The sequence below is a fragment of the Sebastes fasciatus genome, chromosome 22 (assembly GCF_043250625.1).
Source record: "Sebastes fasciatus isolate fSebFas1 chromosome 22, fSebFas1.pri, whole genome shotgun sequence".
Taxonomy (NCBI): domain Eukaryota; kingdom Metazoa; phylum Chordata; class Actinopteri; order Perciformes; family Sebastidae; genus Sebastes; species Sebastes fasciatus.
Window position 1 is genome coordinate 1,118,952 of NC_133816.1, and position 18,724 is coordinate 1,137,675.

The window sequence follows — 18,724 nt, forward strand, 5'->3', positions numbered from 1 at the left end:
AGGTCATCATGTGGTTATTATTTTGTTGTGTAAGAATGAATAGGTGGAGCCTATTAGCCGTACGTGTAAATGTGATGAGACAATCAGCCTCACTCAAACAAGAGAGTGCAGATGAAACACACACATAAAGCTGCAACGATTAATCGATTAGTTGTCAACTATTAAATTAATCGGCAACTATTTTGATAATCGATTAATCGGTTTGAGTCATTTTTTAAGAAAAAAAAAAAGTCTAAATTCTGTGCTTCCAGCTTCTTAAATGTGAATATGTTCTGGTTTCTTTCCTCCTCTGTGACAGTAAACTGAATGACTGAGTTGTGGACAAAACAAGACATTGGAGGACGTCATCTTGGGCTTTGCGAATCAACATTGTTCACCATTTTCTGACATTTTATAGACCAAACAACTAAACGATTAATCGTGAAAATAATCAACAGATTAATCAACAATGAAAATATTGGTTAGTTGCAGCCCTGCACATACATTACCTGCAGCTTTTATGGCCTGGCTTGTTGGACATTAATCCAATTAGACATTACATAGAGTGTATTTGTGTCATTTTTAGGAGCTGTGCATGCATGTCACTCCACCGACTAAAGTGAAGAAATGATGTCAGAGCTCAGTTGTGCCATGCGTAGCGCAAAGTTGACCTTTTCTACATCTACACGTAAATCAAGCCCTGAATGTTATGCAATGTTTGAGGAGCATAGCTGGTGTCATCCTCATTCCTTCACAAATCTCTGCAACTTTTCATTCCTTGTCAGCTCACCACACCTTCTGCCAAATGCCAAATATGTGTCCATCATTGCATAATTGTAAACCTTTGATGAATAGCAGAGATGGGTGGATCTGTAGGGCACGCTATTATTACCAGCCGCGACAGTTTTGTTTTCATCGTGTGAATCTGTAAATGGGTCACCCGGCTAAATGTGGTCCTGGAGACTAATCCTACTGTGGCAGGAGCCTATCTATTCAATTATCATAACTTTATGGCATGAGGTGCCAAAGAGTTGCTGTCTACTGATGACTCAAAAATGAAGTTCAATGTCATGTTAATTGGTCGGATAAACAATGTGGAGGAGTCAGGGTCTGGAATTAACTTTAATTCACTTCATGCCACTGACAGGAATGTATTTTTTTTTTCTGCCACTTAGAAATGTTATCTGCCATCTTTGAAATCTCTGCGCTAAATGAAGGAATAACATTTTAGATCTGATGTCATTCAATGTTCAATATATTCATTCCGTCTGTACGAGGGACTACCAAGGCTTAGTGACAAAGTGGCAGCCTGGAGAATATCACTTCTCGGTCACTGCCAAAGACATCAAGAACTCCCATCAAGCATGCTGATGCTGCGGGAACCAACACACAGGCATCGATCACAGGGACGTCCCACACCAACATACATGGACGTACTGAGGAGAGATGCTGGACAGTGCTGGCGAGCTAGCCAGATGTATGGTGGACTGAGACAGCTGGAAGCTCCGCTTGAAAGCCTGTCTGAGGACGACCCAATGATATCAATTCTGATAGTTGTATTATCACTCTTTTACATCCACTGCTATTGATTTTGTGTTATCAGTCCTACTTGTATTAGTTATTACAGCTGCTAGGCTACTATTGTGGTTGCCTCTCTCTCTCTCTCTCTCTCTCTCTCTATCTATCTCTCTATCTCTCTATCTATCTATCTATCTATCTCCCCAGCCGGTCTCGGCAGATGGCTGCCCGCCCTGAGCCCGGCTCTGCTCCAGGTTTCTTCCCAGTAATCGGGGAGTTTTTCCTGGCCACAGTGCGCTTGGTGGATCTTGTTGGGTCTCTAAACTATGGTGTAGGTCTAAGACCTGCTCTATATATAAAGCGTCTTGAGATAACTTCTGTTGTGATTTGACGCTATATAAAAATAAATTGAATTGAATTGAATTAAATGACAGTGTTTGAATTACACCGTAGCTTATGGGAGATTTTTGGGGGGAGGGGTCGATTATGATTATTTAAATGTTTGCTTTGATTAAAAAGAATCTTGGCACTAGTAATTGTATTGATGTGTTATAAACTGCTTAGAGCTAGAGTTAGGAAGTTAAATAGGTCATAATTCTCTCTCTATTATCGATTTTTATATTAATGTGAAAAGGTCTCCTTCAAACAACTAAAAAACCTAATTTTACAAGTTTTACAATTTGAGCACATCATGGATCACGCACATCACGTTGGAATTTACCTTCACCCAATAGTCATTTTAACTGAGCAGAGCTTGAAGTGTGAACTTTAAAATGATTGTTACTGTGTCATAATGCATGATTGAGTGCCAGACACATGATGTGTTTACTGGTTGTATTTTTAGCAGGTATGTTGGTGTGTTTAATTAAGGCTTGGCAGACACATCCGTCAATCTGGTAAATGCTCAAGCCTGGGGCACACTGCCCGCTTCAGGCTCGCCTGACGGCAGCGTCGCGTCGTGGCCGCGTGACGCGAGTTAGCTGCCTGTCGGGAGCGTGTCAGCTACCTGTCAGCTGTGTTTCTGATGCTGCTGTCAGCCCTTTCTTTCTACATAGAGTTTGCCTTTTAATGGCCATTTAACTTCATGATAAATATAATTTATATTTATTTTAGACAGAGAAAGGTTCAGAAACGTGTGGTAATTAGTAAATAATAGTAATAATCCACAATTAAAACTCCGTACTGTATTCATTTATGATGCTTTCTAACTCTCTGCTTGTTCCACATCACTGTCCGGCACATATTTCAGAATAAAAGCCTCGTGTTAACAAATGAAGGAATTCTGTGCAAAGAAAACCCGCTTTAGGGCTTTTATTTCTAAATGAAAGCAGGAAGTGTTGATTTAAACCCCAAACTTTATAAATTTTTGGAGCCCCCAAAGTGACTGCGTTTTCCACAGCACTGACTGCTCATATTTCAGAATAAAAGCCTCGTGTTAACAAATGAAGGGATTCTGTCTATAGAAAAAAACGTCTGAGGGATTTTATTTTGAAATGAAAGCAGGAAGTGTTGATTTAAAAACAAGTTTACTTAACTTTACTTTTTTTTCATCTCCGTAACATATTCTACAGATAAACCTCGAAACTGTAGTAAAGTCTTGCTGGTATGAAGTTAATATACAGTCACTAGATCACCTTCACTGTCTGTGACATATTCTACAGATGTCTAGGCATGGAAACTGTAGTGATCTTGCTGGTATGATGTTCATATACTGTCAATAGATCACCTTCACTGTCTGTTGCTGCTGGGACACGCAGCTGAGACGCGAGGGGCTCGCGTGTAAAATAGGCGAGCCTTCTATTCTATAAAATAGATGTGCGTCTGACGTGCGTCTGACGCGCGTCAGACGCGTGTCTCATGCGGGCAGTGTGTCCACTCTAACATGGACACCGAAATAAAAAACAACACGCGGCGCTGCCGTCACGCGAGCATGAAGCGGGCAGTGTGTCCACGGCTTCACTGGGTCAAACATTACAAACAGCAGGTGACAAGAAACACATTTAGAGGCTTAACCATAATGGCTTTTCTAGTCCGACTGGTTTCAAAGAGTTTATTGTTTATAGTGACGTCTGGCTGTGATGGGAAATGAATTAGGTCAGCCAACTCTAATGCATTGACCGGGAGACATGCAATTGACTCGTTTCACATGATCTCATGCCACATGTCCATTACCTCATGCAGAGAAGAAGAAATATATAACAGATAACATATATATCTATAACTCAACCAGCATCAGCCTTTCATACAATAACCACAGGACCCCTCCGTGCTTATGTGCACATCCAACGTGTCATTTTGATTCATTATCCTACACAGTTTCTTCTGCACATCAACAGTTTTTTAAGCGAAAAATTGTAAATCACTTAAAACCTCTCGCTCTGCTTAGAACTCCCTCAGGACCGTTCTTTCTGATTTCACCCCGTGCCCAAGTGGCCTGGCCACGAGATGACTAAAAGTGCATTTGGCACACCCCTGACCCACTTGGCGAGGCGCACTTGACTGCCACCAAATAAATATCTTTGATCCTATGTTCTTTGTTTTTCTCTGCATGAGAAAATGGACGTGTGGCGTTGGTAGCCCTGGGCATAATGTTCATTATAACATCATTACATTTCATTTCAATCCTACAAAAAATAGTTTGGCATTGATGTGCAACAAGGGTCTCATGTGCAACAAGGGTCTCATGTGCAACAAGGGTCTCACATGGGAGTGATATGGGAAGCCTTCTGTGGCATTACACCACTGCAGGGGTTGGGCTCATCACTCCTCCAACTCCAGGAATTTTGTTTTAAAAAGTTCAGCAGCCAAATTCACAATTTGAAAGCATTTATAGATGAAGAGCCAAGTCAATAATCATGGTCAATGATTATTAAGTATGGTTGATCAGCCTACTTGCCAACCTTCAGACATCATGGTCTAAATGAGGCCAATTAATCACCCTTAAACTTCTCTCAAAAATGAGGAAACATCCTTAAAAAATTAACATCCTGCTAAATGGGCATATGGAAAAAAATGTCAATCAATCTGTATGCTAACTTGCTTTATTCTGTTTGGTGGTTTGATGCTTTTAATTTGCAAACATGAATTAGTTTGGTCATATGTGTAATTTAGTTAATTGTTGTGACAGCAACAATAACTTCATTCTACAACATGTTTTTCAACCAGCGGTTATGGCATTAATGCCAGCTAGGCAGAATAAAGCCACGTCTGTCATGACAGTTCTACTATACTGAAGGCCTTTCCCTTACACTGGTGACTCTTTCTGCAGCCATCTGACCGCAGCAGCTATCCACTCCATCTGCAGCCTCTAACTGGAGTCATGTTGCGCAATGTTAGCGCTAATAATGCTATAATAATAATTAGGGGTGTCAATCGATTAAATATTGATTGTGATTAATCACAAATTAATCACACATTTTTTTTTCTATTCAAAATGTACCTTAAAGGGAGATTTGTCAAGTCTTCAATACTCTTATCAACATGGGAGTGGACAAATATGCTGCTTTATGCAAATGCATGTATATATTTATTATTGTAAATCAATTAACAACATAAAACAATGACAAATATTGTCCAGAAACCCTCACAGGTACTGCATTTAGCATAAAACAATATGCTCCAATCATAACATGGCAAACTGCAGCCCAACAGGCAACAACAGCTGTCAGTGTGTCAGTGTGCTGACTTGACTATGACTTGCCCCAAACTGCATGTGATTATCATAAAGTGGGCATGTCTGTAAAGGGGAGCCTCGTGGGTACCCATAGAACCCATTTACATTCACTGATCTAGAGGTCAGAGGTCAACGGACCCCTTTGAAAAGGGACATGCCAATTTTTCCTTTGCAACATTTAGCACAAGTTTGGAGCTAGTATGACATGGTTGGTACTGATGGATTCATTAGTTTTTATAGTTTCCTTTTTTTATAATTTAATTTTTATTTTGGAAAGGCATTCATTTCACATTACAGAATCAGTATTACTGCCTACATATTAACATAACAATGTGCACATTTAAAACAAAATATTATGCACTACAATTGACAAGCTTTTAACAGCCTGGCTCCTCCAGAGGTTTTCTTAAGTAATAATTATTATCAGTTGAACATTGAACATGGGAAGCTTTCACCTTAGATATAAAATATCTATATCTATATCTATATAGATATAGATATAGATATATATATATATACATGTACACACATATACAGTACATATATATACACACATACCAATACACATAGACATAAATGGATGAAGAGTGGTTTGTTAAACGCGATAAAGTAGCCTAATATAAACCACATTACGTTCTCCCTAAATTATTCTATCACATCAGCTGAAGTCTGATCTTATAGATTTAATATACTCAGTCCACCTAGACCAGATCCGGAAAATATGTTCTCTCTGGACTTTGAGGGAAAAAGCCAGTCTTTCCATGATATATATTTCATGTACTATCTCTATCCATTCATCAATGGTGGGTGGCTCAGATTTTAGCCACTTCCTTGTGACAGCCTTTTTGCTTGCTGCCAAAAGTATTTGAACCAGTTTCTTATCATCGATGTTCCACCATTCAAATGGGATGTCACCCACGTATACAGCATCACATCTAAAAGGAATGTTGACTCCAAATACATTATTAATATGTTTATGAACTTCCTGCCAATAAGGCACAATAACCTGGCAGTTCCAGAAAATATGGAAGTAATTGGCGTCATTTGTTCCACATAGTCTCCAACATCCACTGCCACTTGTCTTTTCTGCAGGGGCGTAATAAAAAACCTTACAATATTTTACCAACAGAATTCTCGAAATGTGGTTGAATTAGTTGAGTACCATTGTGCTCGACATATTCTTTTCCAGCACTCCTCCGAAATATCAAAATTTCCCTCCTTTTCCCACTTTTCTTTTATATACAGTGTGTTTTCAGATTTGTGCTGGAGAATCCCATTATACATTAGTTTTTCTAGTTTCATATGATCCATTTGATCTTCACTCTAGCTTTAAAACTGAGCCCGCTACAACCTAAAAATCGCAATTTGTGTTAGTGCGTCAAAGAAATTAGTGGTATAAAAATGGATTTGCGTTAATGTGTTATGGCGTTAGGTAATAATAATGTGTTCTTTCTGATCCTACCCGTACTTGTCTGCATGTTTAAGATTTTGTTTTCTTTCCAAATTCTAATCATTAATTTGCAGCTATACATAAGCTGTCGCACGCATGTACGTACCCAGCTATAAATATAATATGTTATCTGTTATAAATGAGTTTTTCTCAGCATGAGGACGTGTGGCGTGAGAGTTGGCTGTCCTAATTGTCAACTAAATTTCACATTAGAACCAAACGTCACGATGAACAATAAACTTTTGAAACCAGTCGGACTAGAAAACTCACGGTGATTAAGCCTATGACAAAGCTTTTAAATGTGTTTCCCGCTTGTTGTGTGACTCAGTAATGTCACTTATTTACCGGATTGCATAAGGAGGGATGTGTCTGCCAAGATTCAGATCTTCTGCCTCTGCACCTGTAACTAAACACACCCACATATCTTCTAAAAATATGTTCAACACAACCATTAAACATCCAGGTTGTGTCTGGTACTCAATTATGCCATGACACAATAATTGAAGGATGTCTTGTAGGGGTGGAAAGGTATGTGCATGGAAAGGTACATGCATTCATCCCGAACAGTTCGGTACAGGGCGTTTGCTTCGGTATGCCATCCTTTCTGTACACCCTGTGACGCAAACAGCTGTTTATGTCTGCTACTCGCACGTATGGAATAGACATTCTACAGCATGAGTTACCTGTAGTTTTGACAGCGCGCCAGGTGTTGCCTGTCAACTGTAGCACCGCGTAGCATGCTAGTCGCCATCTTTTATTCTATAAGAGTGTTTATCGCTGCATGTGCAACCACACTCCATCATAAACAATACCAAATTAGCTTAAGTGTTTGGAGCCCTGCTACAATGTGCCTTCACGTGTCTATGTTAGTCAATTGTCATAATTAGCATATAAATTCTTGACTTATGGCCAAAACCATGTTTTGTAAGGTCACAGTGACCTTGACCTTTGACTAGGAATGTCAGGAGAACCGATACTTCGGTACCAAGTCGATGCCCAAGTTCTAAAAAAGTGACGGTACTCTTTTTCTACAGTACTGAAGGTACCGTACGATGCCTGTAATGGTCATTGGTAGGGATGTGACAGTGAGGAAAATGTTCCCACCGGTTAATAAACTGGTGACAACACCGGTGTTACCGATCACACCGGACATTTTACAAGAAAAGATGACGGTCAACATGTGCAGAGCGCTGACTCTGATCTTTACTGTCGGGTGGCGGTGTGTCTGGCCTCTCCGGTAGAGCTTTTGCTGCGGGGCTCCGCTGCGGGGGTCTAGCTGGCGCCGCTGCTCTGTCCACACCGGCTGTGACGGCTCCATCCACCTCGCGGCGATTACCTCATTAACGTTATGGTTCCCTTATAGCGTTGAGATTAAACGTGAAATATTGCCAAATAGGTGCGTTTGCTTTTCACTTCCACAACAAATCCTCTGCTCCTGCTCCTGCTACTCTGAGCTGACGGACCAGATGCGTTCACGGTCAGTATGTAGTGTCCGTCGTCTGACTATCGATTGATTATGGTGTACGGTCTAAGACCTGCTCTATATATAAAGCGTCTTGAGATAACTTCTGTTGTGATTTGACGCTATACAAAAATAAATTGAATTGAATTGAATTGAATAACACGCCGCTGATTCGCCAAAATGAACAAAATGGGTCAATTATTTGTATTTATTACTTAAAGGCTACATGCCTCTGTTTTTCATAATGTTCAAATGTTTTTAATAAAAGAGTACGTGTTGAATTACATGGGATTTATTGTTGTTGTTTTTTTTACCGTGGTATCGAATTGGGTATCGAGAATCGTGGAAATTTGCTGGTATTGGTATCGACTACTAGATTTCTGGTATCGTGACATCCCTACCTTTGACCACCAAAATCGTATCAGTTCATCCTTGAGTCCAGGTGGACGTTTGTGCCAAATTTGAAGAAATTCTCACCAGGCCTTCCTGAGATATCACGTTCACAAGAATGGACCTAACGTATGTATGCATGTACTTTTTAAGTGACCTCAGGGTGATAAATCATCGTTGTTTAGGCTATGATGTCTGGAGGTAGGCAAGTATACTGAGCAACCATACGATTTCATCATTGACCATGATTATTGACTTGGCTTTTTATCTAAATATGCTTTAAAAATTAGAGATGTACCCATTCCAATATGTGAAGAGTCTGACCTGCCGACTTCAAAACGTTATCCAAGAGGGAAAATAAAGCTCTCCAAGTTAACAAGTTTGCTAACCGTCAGTTAGCAAACTTGTTGACTTAGTTTGGTCGCTAACGGGACGATAGGGTTTACACAGCTTATTCAAAAGACATTTCTGTACCATCGACTCCTGTCTCACGACGTCTGCAAACCATTCCTCTTTTGTGGAGCAGGATTAACTTGGGCAAAGGAGGTTAAAAAAAAGTTAATGGAGCAACTGAGCTAATAAGCTACGATAGCTTCCTCTATTTAGGACTCTCCGGCTCTCAGTCACCTAAAAGGTCAGCAACCTTGGAACAGTGGTAGCTGCATATGTTTATTTCTTTTACACACTGTTCTTTTGTTTTCCTGCTTGAGTCTTGCTTTTTACCTACCTCGCCCATTAATGTATATAAAATACAGCAAATAATTATAATTGTATGTTCTTTTATGCCGAGAGCAAGAAAAATGGTAACGGCTTTCATTTACCAATTTGGACTGTATCCAACAATAATTTGCAATAAAAATGTTCTTTAAAAAAACACTGACAAGACAGCTAACTATTAGTCAACGGAGCAAATTCACATCTCAACGTTCACCAAAGTTGAACTTCTTGAGGAAGATTCGTATAGATATCGAGAATAAAGTCATAATATTACGAGAATAAAGTCATAGGTTTATGAGAAAAAGTCGGAATATTATGAGAATAAAGTCATAATATTATAAAGTAGTAATTTTATGTGTTATTTTCTTTTTTTCTTGTAAATTTATTACGTTATTCTTGTGATATTACGACTTTTTTTCTTGTAAAGTTATGACTTTATTCTCGTAATATTTTTTTTCTCGTAAAATTATGGCTTTATTCCCGTAATATTACAACTTTTTTTCTCGTTGTATTACGACTTTTATTCTCGCAAAATTATGACTTTTTTTCTCATAATATTCTGACTTTATTCTGTAAATCTCAGATGTTTTTTCCCTCAATGTGGCCCTAATACTCCATATTATTAATGGCCCTCACTGCATTAGACTTATATACTATATACTTAGACTATAAACTGTGTTACCTTCATCACAATGCTCAAATGTTTTGTCGCTCCAGACAGTTTTATTTTGCCTAAAATGGCTCTTTTGATAGTAAAGGTTGCTGACCCCTGACATGGACAGACAATTAAAGTCCCCTTTTAATTGGTGACTTTAGTGTCATATTTATAAAACTACAGTATCTTCTAACTGTGAACGTTATCTTTGTGGGAATTAAAAGTTACACTGCACAAACGCCACAGTCTACACAAGGTGCACTGCTCTGCAATGCACTTGACTTAGAAGTCTGCACAGGCAACAGAGTATATAACATTTTACTTCTATTTGTCAACTGCAGAATGGGTTACTGTCAATCATGTAGCGAGCACAGGTAATGAAAATAGCTAGGGCCATAAGTTATCTGAGGAAAAACAAACTTGGGTAGCAGAGGAAAAAGCTGTGGTGACGAGGTGTTTTTCTGCTCCTCGGAATTGAACATATTCACACTTTGATCATACAGTTTGTTTTCTGTACAAAGAAAACATGAGTCACCTCAAAACCAGCGTACAAAATACTACTCTGAAAACAATAAGTAAAATTAAGTCTTATATTTCTCCATGAAGGTAATGCTCCCCTCTAAAAAAGATTTCATAAGAAACACGTTGAGGGCTGTCAATCCATTCAAGTATTTAATTACAATTCATCGCATGATTGTCCATGATTGATCGCGATTAATCGCACATTTTCTATCTGTTCAAAATGTACCTTAAAGGGAAATTTGTCAAATATGCTGCTTTATGCAAATGCATGTATATATTTATTATTGGAAATCAATTATCAACACAAAACAATGACAGATATTGTCCAGAAACCCTCGCAGGTACTGCATTTAGCATAAAACAATATGCTCAGATCATAACATGTCAAACTGCAGCCCAACAGGCAACAACAGCTGTCAGTGTGTCAGTGTGCTGACTTGACTATGACTTGCCCCAAACTGTATGTGATGATCTTGACAAGCTAGTATGACATGATTGGTACCAATGGATTCATCAGGCTTTCTAGTTTTATATGACACCTGTATCACTCACTATATTGTATAATTATATTATATATTAATATTCACAGGGCTGCACGGTGGTCGCCTCATAGCAAGAGGGTCGCAGGTTCAACCCGGCTTGTGTGTGGAGTTAGCATGTTCTCCCCGTGTTAGCGTGGGTTTTCTCCGGGTGCTCAGGTTTCCTCCCACAGTCCAAAGACATGCAGGTTCATTGTTGACTCTAAACGTCCCGTAGGTGTGAATGTGAGCATGAGTGGTTTTCTAGCTGCTTAGCTAGCTTGTTAATCCGCAATGCGGTCATGCAACACTGGTAACAGAAAATGAGCCCAACAGTGGGCTGGTAGCCAGCAACAGAGCTGGCTAGCTAACTAGCTTGTCAGTCTCTGGACAAGCTAGCTAGTTAGCTAGCGTTAGCCAGCCGTCTCCTCCTCCTGCAGTAGTCTCCAGCGGCGTAGGGGTCGGCTAATCTGGTCCCGTTGGTTAATGTTAACTTTCTCAGCTAACACTCGCGGTCCCGGAGAGTGAGTGACATATTGAGAGAAACTAGGATTTTCTTCAGCCATTGTTAAAAAACAAGCCAACATTACTTGCTAGCCAGCGTTAACTAACGTGTTCAGAGAATTATTCTGCCTCCACTTAATGCTCCGCCCACTAAACACCTCATCATGGTTACTGACAGAGAAGGAGCCTACAGTATATATATATTACAATTCTGCGAAGAAATCCCCCCAAATCCTACACACCTGTTCCTTTAAGTATATTTTGATGCCAATACCTTTGCACTGTACATTTTGAATGCAGGACTTGTGACAGAGTATTTCTACACTGTAATATTGCTACTTTTACTTAAGTAAAAGTCAATGCATGAAGCTGTTAGCCTCTTTCATTAATTGAACCAATGTCCATCTATTGGCCTTGAAGTTACTAATGGCAAGGTGAACACAAAGGAAACGATTAAGGAAATGAATGTGGGGAATGCACCTCTTACTCATTAGGGCAAAAGCATTCTTCTGCAGTAAATAGGTGAGTGTAATTAGTGTGCAACTACGTGCAAGCTGCAGACGAACACAGGCATCAAGACAAACATGTTTGACTTGATGCTTTTTCCATGTGGCTTCATGCAGAGCTTCTTAAAGCAGGAGTTTCGTAACGTGGGGAGGTCCACTGTGGGTGGAGTCCAGTTTAAGGAGTAGGGTATTTAATGGCAAGGACAAAGTGAACGAGGCAGTTAAAATGGCTCTCTACCAGTTTCTGTTTGGTTCCACCGTCATCATCACTCTCTTTTCCCAAGGTAAGACATTTTTATTTACAATATTACACATTTTTGGGGTTGATAAAGGGTAGACGGGAGTACAAGACTATCATGCTACTTTAATTAAGTTGATGTGAGGGTCTACTCCTATAACCTTTTGAATATGAATACATTACACCAACCAGTCACTCTGCAGCCCAGCAAACTTGTAGGCTGATCTTCAATTTTGTCCTTCAAATTACAGAGCAAATATTTAATCTACTAAAAAAAGCAAAATGACTGGTTTTATAGTCTAATCAAAAAAGCACATGTGCATGTAAAGGCTAATCAATTAGCGTCACTAAAGTGTCAGTAGAGTGGTTCTAATCAGTTATGCTTCATTTGGAAAACCCTTCCTGTCTTTTCTATTTCTCTATTTTAACACTGATTAATTAAAGAGAGTAATTAACACAAGTTATTCTTTGGAAATGTTTTACCTGCAAGACCCGAATAATTCTGAATCAGATTTACCAGCCATCGTTTTACGGCTTAGCAAAACAGGGTCTTTGAACCCTAGTACTATGTAGAACGAACTTCACACACAGCCAAGTATTATGAAAAGTTATAGGATTATTGCATTGTGGCAATATATTCAAAAATAACTACCCACTATCATAAAAGTAACCAAGGTACAATACATGGCAGTGTATAGAACTGAAGCCCTAAAATGTGGAGTCTCCCTGCCTTCAGAGCAGTCTGGGAGTCCAACAAGTTCTTAACGATTTCGGCAGACTAACCCCAAAAGGACGGCAGGTGTTAAAACATTGAACTAGTTCATGTTGGAGCGAATTTCTTGCAAGTGTATTTGCACTTGCATGTTTGTCTCCTTTTGCTCTTGGTGTCCTATTAAGTGGAGAGTCGAGAGCAATGAGTTATTTGCCGAGTTAAACAACACGTAATGTCAAAAGTAGAGCTTCATGTCAACCGAATGAGAAGTGGATCTGAGTAGCGGGTGCAGGTTTTGTAACACAATGAGACCGTCGCTGTTTGAAAAAGATGGAACCTAGACTTCAGAATTAACTGGTTGGACAGTTTTACGGTTATTTTTGGGGCATATTATGTCTTTACTTGTTTAATAGTGATAGTGGAAAGAGAGTAAGGGAATGACAGCAAACGATTCGGCCAGTCGGGAATTGCTGCTCAGGGCATTTACACCCATGTGGTATGCGCCCTAACCAGTCGGCTATCGGGTCACCTTAAAAAACTGTGTTAACTTCAAAAAGATCATTTCCACAAACTTGATCCTCAGATTTTTCCAAAACATTTCAGAAGTGGCGATTTCTGCCTACAACCAAGTAGGCCACAGTTAGACCTTCAAATATTTGCTTATTCTCTTTTTGGTATGTGTTCGTAAAAATGTGCACGTCATGATCTGCGTCACCCTAAAGACGTGTTTTTTTTTTAACATATTTCTTTCTGTGTTCTAAATTTCAGGATGTCATTCAATGATGCCAGGTAAGCATCCAACATTACAAGTTGTTAAAGCTGTGTTCCTCCTGTCAGCTATGTAGCGGACATGTTGCATATACTCCGTGTTTAACTCTCTTCTCCTTTCTCTGTCAGTATGTGGTCAGGCTACAAGAAACACCAGAATTGTGGGAGGTGTAAATGCATCTCCGGGATCTTGGCCCTGGCAGGTCAGTTTATCCAGTGATGGCCGTGACTTCTGTGCAGCGTCGCTAATTCACAGCAAGTGGGTGCTGACGGCTGCTCACTGCGTAACCGGGTGAGGGATCACTTCTTTATGACCTTTAAATTTTTCTGGTTTGTTAACTTTTGTTAATAGAGACAAGTAATATCAGGGAAAGCAGACTTTAATTAACATCTATGTGATGTAAATATTGCAAATTACTTTAACATGTTTAACAATAATCATAAAAAAGCAGAATCCACACATGCAGGCCAGCAGTGTTGCTACTTTCACCTCTCATCTAAAAGGAAGGGAAAGCAGATTTTGGAGGTTTCTTGTCATATTGCATCCCACACATTGCTTCTTGTCACCTGCCATCATGGTTGAAGCTAAGAATTATGGGTCCACAGCACCTCCAATTCCACCTCCAAAAAATAACAACCTGTTTGTCCACAACTGGAACACACCACTAACATTCACTTAAGAAAAAGCACCAGATGGGAGGATCAATGTAATTATCAAAATACCCTTGTAGAGCTGCAACAATTAATCGATTAGCTGTCAATTATTAAATGAATCGCCAACTATTTTGATAATGGATTAATCGTTTTGAGTCTCTTTAAAAGAAAAAAAAAAGTAAAAATTCCAGCTTCTTAAATGTGAATATTTTCTGGTTTCTTTCCTCCTCTATGACAGTAAACTGAATATCTTTGAGTTGTGGACAAAACAAGACATTTGAGGACATCATCTTTAGCTTTAGGAAACACTGATCGACATTTTTTACCATTTTATAGACCAAACAACTAATCAAATAATCAAGAAAATAATGGACAGATGAATTGACAATGAAAATAAGCGTTTGTTGCAGCCCTGCATCCTTGACTTTTAAATAGTTTCAAAGCTGTCTCAAGCAAACAAAATCTACTGATGAGGACAGTTTGGATTGATTTGGTAAGACAGGGATAACATTACATTGAAATTTATGAAACAAGTTTTTAAAGTGCCACTTTAGAGGCCCTCCAGAGCCTCTGTACCCTTGGTGGTCAGCGGTACACAATATGTGATTTCTCACCATTTGAAACTTATTAGACTTCTGCATCTGTAGGTGGTCTGGCTTGCACTGTGAGCACTCAGCTAGTACTCTGGATGCTGAAGGTGAATAATATACTTAAACATTCTATTTTACTTCTTTGTCTTGTAGAAGTGACACCCAGACCACAAGGGTTTTTCTGGGCCGACACAGCCAGTCAGGTCCAAACCTGCAGGAAGTGTCACGGGGACTTGATATGATCCGATGCCATCCTTCCTACGACTTCCTGACCAACGACAACGACATATGTCTTCTGAAGCTGTCGGCCCCGGTGAATTTTACGGACTACATACAACCGGTGTGCTTAGCCTCGGCAAGGAGCACGTTCCACACCGGGGTAAGCAGCTGGGTCGCTGGTTTTGGAGATACTCAGGAGGGTAAGCTCACAGACCACTTTTATCACACAATGATGCATACTGATGTGTATCATATTTTTTTGCACACCATTTTGAATCTTACCTTTTGAAATATCTCTGATTAGATTCCTCTTCAGCACCTGAAATCCTGCAGGAGGTGAATGTACCAATAGTGGGAAACAATGAGTGCAGATGTGCCCATCGTCGACTCACAGATAACATGATCTGTGCTGGGTTGAGAGCTGGAGGCAAGGATGCATGCACGGTAACCACCACATTTTGTGCATTTATCATGTAATGCCTTCTTGAGGACTGTATTTTACAGGGAGTTGATAGACAGCAGGGTAAACTGCAGAATAGCGTCCTGGGAATATGTACTTTGTCTTCCAAATTCAGATGCAAAATTTGATCCAGCAGATTGTGTACAAAATAATCTTAAAATCTGAATTCATATTCCAGAAATCTTCAAAATGACATAAATTAGCTGCAGTTCATGCATATGTGTGACTAAAATTAATACACATTTTGGTTTTGAGTAGACAAAGACAAGCTAGTAAACAACAGTCTTTGGATTATTGTTACTTTTACTCTAGTTTTATCCAGTTATGTTAGCATTAGCTTACCTAAGTTGTCATGGTTTGTCCCAGTTGTTTTGTTGCTGATTCTTTGTTGCAAGAACTGTTAACGTAACCTAAAATTTCTGGTGGTGACATAACAACAAAACTTCTTAAGAACAGATATTGTTTTTTGTTTCCCCTTTGTGCTAAGCTAGGCTAAACACATCATAGAGCTATCCACGTATTGAACACACAGAGAAGAAGACGATATTAATGTTCTCAGAACTCTCCGTCAAATGTGAAAATAAGCAAGCCTTCCACTGTATTTATTAAAGTAATGGTTTATATATTTATATCCAAGGATGTCAGACTTTAACAGCCACCAAACATCATTATGGGATTCAGCAGGGTGGGTGATTCCGGTACTAGAAGATACCCTATCCCAACCACTATCAATTTCTTTCCACAGGGAGACTCAGGGGCACCACTGGTGACCAAAAAGGGTGGTATATGGATCCAGAGTGGAATTGTGAGTTTTGGCAATGGCTGCGCCAGGCCCAACAATCCTGGAGGTTACACCCGTGTGTCCCAGTACCAGGAATGGATCACCAGCATCACTGGCAGCAGCCAACCAGGCTTTGTTACCTACGTCTCCTCAGGAGTTGACAGCGACTTAAACTTTGACTGTTCAGACCTCACAGCCCCCACTACCCCTACAACCACAACAACCCCTACTACCACCACAACAACCCCCACTACCACCACAACAACCCCTACTACTACCACAACAACCCCTACTACCACCACAACGACCCCTACTACCACCACAACAACCCCTACTACCACCACAACAACCCCTACTACCACCACAACGACCCCTACTACCACCACAACAACCCCTACTACTACCACAACAACCCCTACTACCACCACAACAGCCCCCACAACCACCACAACAGCCCCTACAACCACCACAACAACCCCTACTACCACCACAACAACCCCTACTACCACCACTACAACCCCTACTACCACCACTACAACCCCTACTACCACCACAACCCCAGAGGATAAGGGTAGTGATAATGGCAGTGTATTTGACAGTGGTGAACGCGTGATCCATTTCTCCCACTTCACCTCTCTGTGTCTCCTAGTTATTTCGCTCTATGTGCTGGGTGGAGACACATAACGTGAAAAACTATTTACAGTTTAAGGTTTCTGAGCCCAAATGTCACATTCACTGTGTTTGATAATGAGCCCTCTTCTTTCAATGTAAATATGAAAGCAAAAATATAGAACTGAAAGGTTGTGATTGCCAACAACAAAACAAACCCTTTTTATATTAATATATCATAAAAAAATGTTTTTGTAATAATCACAAAGGTGATTGTTTGACTCGTTTGTCTTTAATTAAAGAGTAACTTGACACTAATCGCAGTGGTGTCTCTAGTAGAAAGGTTCAAGCATGTTTCACCTGGGTGTGGTCAGAAATGTGTCCTGTTGCACCTGTAACCACACCCAACAGTGATGTCACAATGTCCTATGGTACACCTATACATCACTGCAGCAAGGTGAGAAGTGAAGCCACTGGAAGTCCAGATTTTAAGAGGGGTGTTGAGTTACTCTTTAAATGTTATGTTGAATTGTGAAAAGTTAATTTCTGCGTGCTATTAAAAAGTTAATAATTTTATAAACTTGCAAGTTGTTGGATTGATGTAAACTTTTAAGAAAAAGTTTGTAAAATTTTGTATAGTCTTGTAAAGAAATTATGTTTTTTCAGACATACTTTATAATAAAAACATAAAATAAACACATTTTTTTTGTTTGTTTTTTTGGAGGGAGGGGCAACATGCAAAAAAACAAACTGTTAACAATTGCTTATTTTTGACTCTCCTTTTAGCTCTGTTTTGGTCTTTACCAACTCCTGAGGGAAATACCTGGATCTTTAGCTGCTACATGCTCCGCCAGATAGTTGTTAAATTTGTCCGTTTGCTGTTTGGCGTTGGCCAAGTAGTGTACAGTTAATATACCAGAAAGATGTATCTTGAAATGGGGTTGATGATAGCCATGAGAATGAACCAAAACCGTAATGTTGCGGGCTGCCAAAACCAAAACAATCAGCAGAAAGAGGATAAAATACTAATTCTTTCTCATCACTATGAGCAACTCCTCTAACATAACACCTAGTCATTTGATCCATGTTTTAATCTAAAAATATTAGGGCTGTCAAACTTAGCGCGATAATAACGTCTTAATGCAAATTTGTTTAAACGCCACTAATTTCTTTAGCGCATTAACGCAACTTGTGATTTTTAGGTTGTAGCGGCTCAGTTTAAAGCTAGAGTGAAGATACTAACCATGTTATACTAGCTTGTCGGGAAGGAGGCTAAATAACGCTCCAATCTCGCGCTACATTTTGCGAGGAAAAACTGTCATGGCCGCTTTTATGCTAAATGCAGTACCTGCGAGGGTTTCTGGCCAATATCTGTCATTGTTTTGTGTTGTTTATTGATTTACAATAATACATATATTTGGAAAAAGCAGCATATTTGCCTACGCCCCTTTCGATAATATTAAATACTTGACAAATCTCTCTTTAAGGTACATTTTTAACAGATTATTTTGCGATTAATCACAATTAACTATGTACAATCAAGCGATTAATTGCAATTAAATATTTTAATCGATTGGCAGCCCTAAAAGATATCAATTAATGCAAAAAGAGGAATACACTTGGATACCTGATAACTAAAATGTTGCCAATACTTGTGCATCATTACACGTTAAGACCTCTGTATGAACCTACATTTATTTTGTGCAAGGTGAAAATTCCCTCATAAACTGGCTGTGTAAACCTGAAACACTGGGAGCTCTGGTTTGTTGTACTGCTCTGTGAGCTCTTATGAGAGGATT

The 18,724-nt window shown here is 39.5% G+C and overlaps 1 protein-coding gene and 1 long non-coding RNA gene across 2 annotated transcripts; one reads left to right on the forward strand and one right to left on the reverse strand.

The window, feature by feature from the left end:
* Nucleotides 1-3,000: 3,000 nt before the first annotated feature.
* LOC141760872 (uncharacterized) lies at nucleotides 3,001-3,367 on the reverse strand. The gene is made up of 2 exons (XR_012592474.1): nucleotides 3,224-3,367; nucleotides 3,001-3,131 (listed from the first exon to the last, which is right to left on the reverse strand). It is a non-coding gene; the product is annotated as an uncharacterized LOC141760872 (long non-coding RNA).
* An 8,682-nt stretch (nucleotides 3,368-12,049) lies between these two features.
* On the forward strand, nucleotides 12,050-17,585 carry LOC141760772 (serine protease 27-like). The gene is made up of 6 exons (XM_074623836.1): nucleotides 12,050-12,178; nucleotides 13,613-13,633; nucleotides 13,742-13,904; nucleotides 15,010-15,275; nucleotides 15,380-15,519; nucleotides 16,281-17,585. The coding sequence occupies exons 1-6, from the start codon at nucleotides 12,121-12,123 to the stop codon at nucleotides 16,998-17,000; spliced, it is 1,368 nt and encodes a 455-aa protein (XP_074479937.1). The 5' UTR covers nucleotides 12,050-12,120; the 3' UTR covers nucleotides 17,001-17,585.
* Nucleotides 17,586-18,724: the final 1,139 nt, after the last annotated feature.

Coding starts and splice junctions, on each gene's coding strand:
- LOC141760772 (XM_074623836.1), top strand. CDS start 12,121: ATGGCTCTCTACCAGTTTCTGTTTGGTTCCACCGTCATCATCACTCTC. Junction 12,179..13,612: donor CATCACTCTCTTTTCCCAAG/GTAAGACATTTT, acceptor TCTAAATTTCAG/GATGTCATTCAATGATGCCA. Junction 15,276..15,379: donor TTTTGGAGATACTCAGGAGG/GTAAGCTCACAG, acceptor ATCTCTGATTAG/ATTCCTCTTCAGCACCTGAA.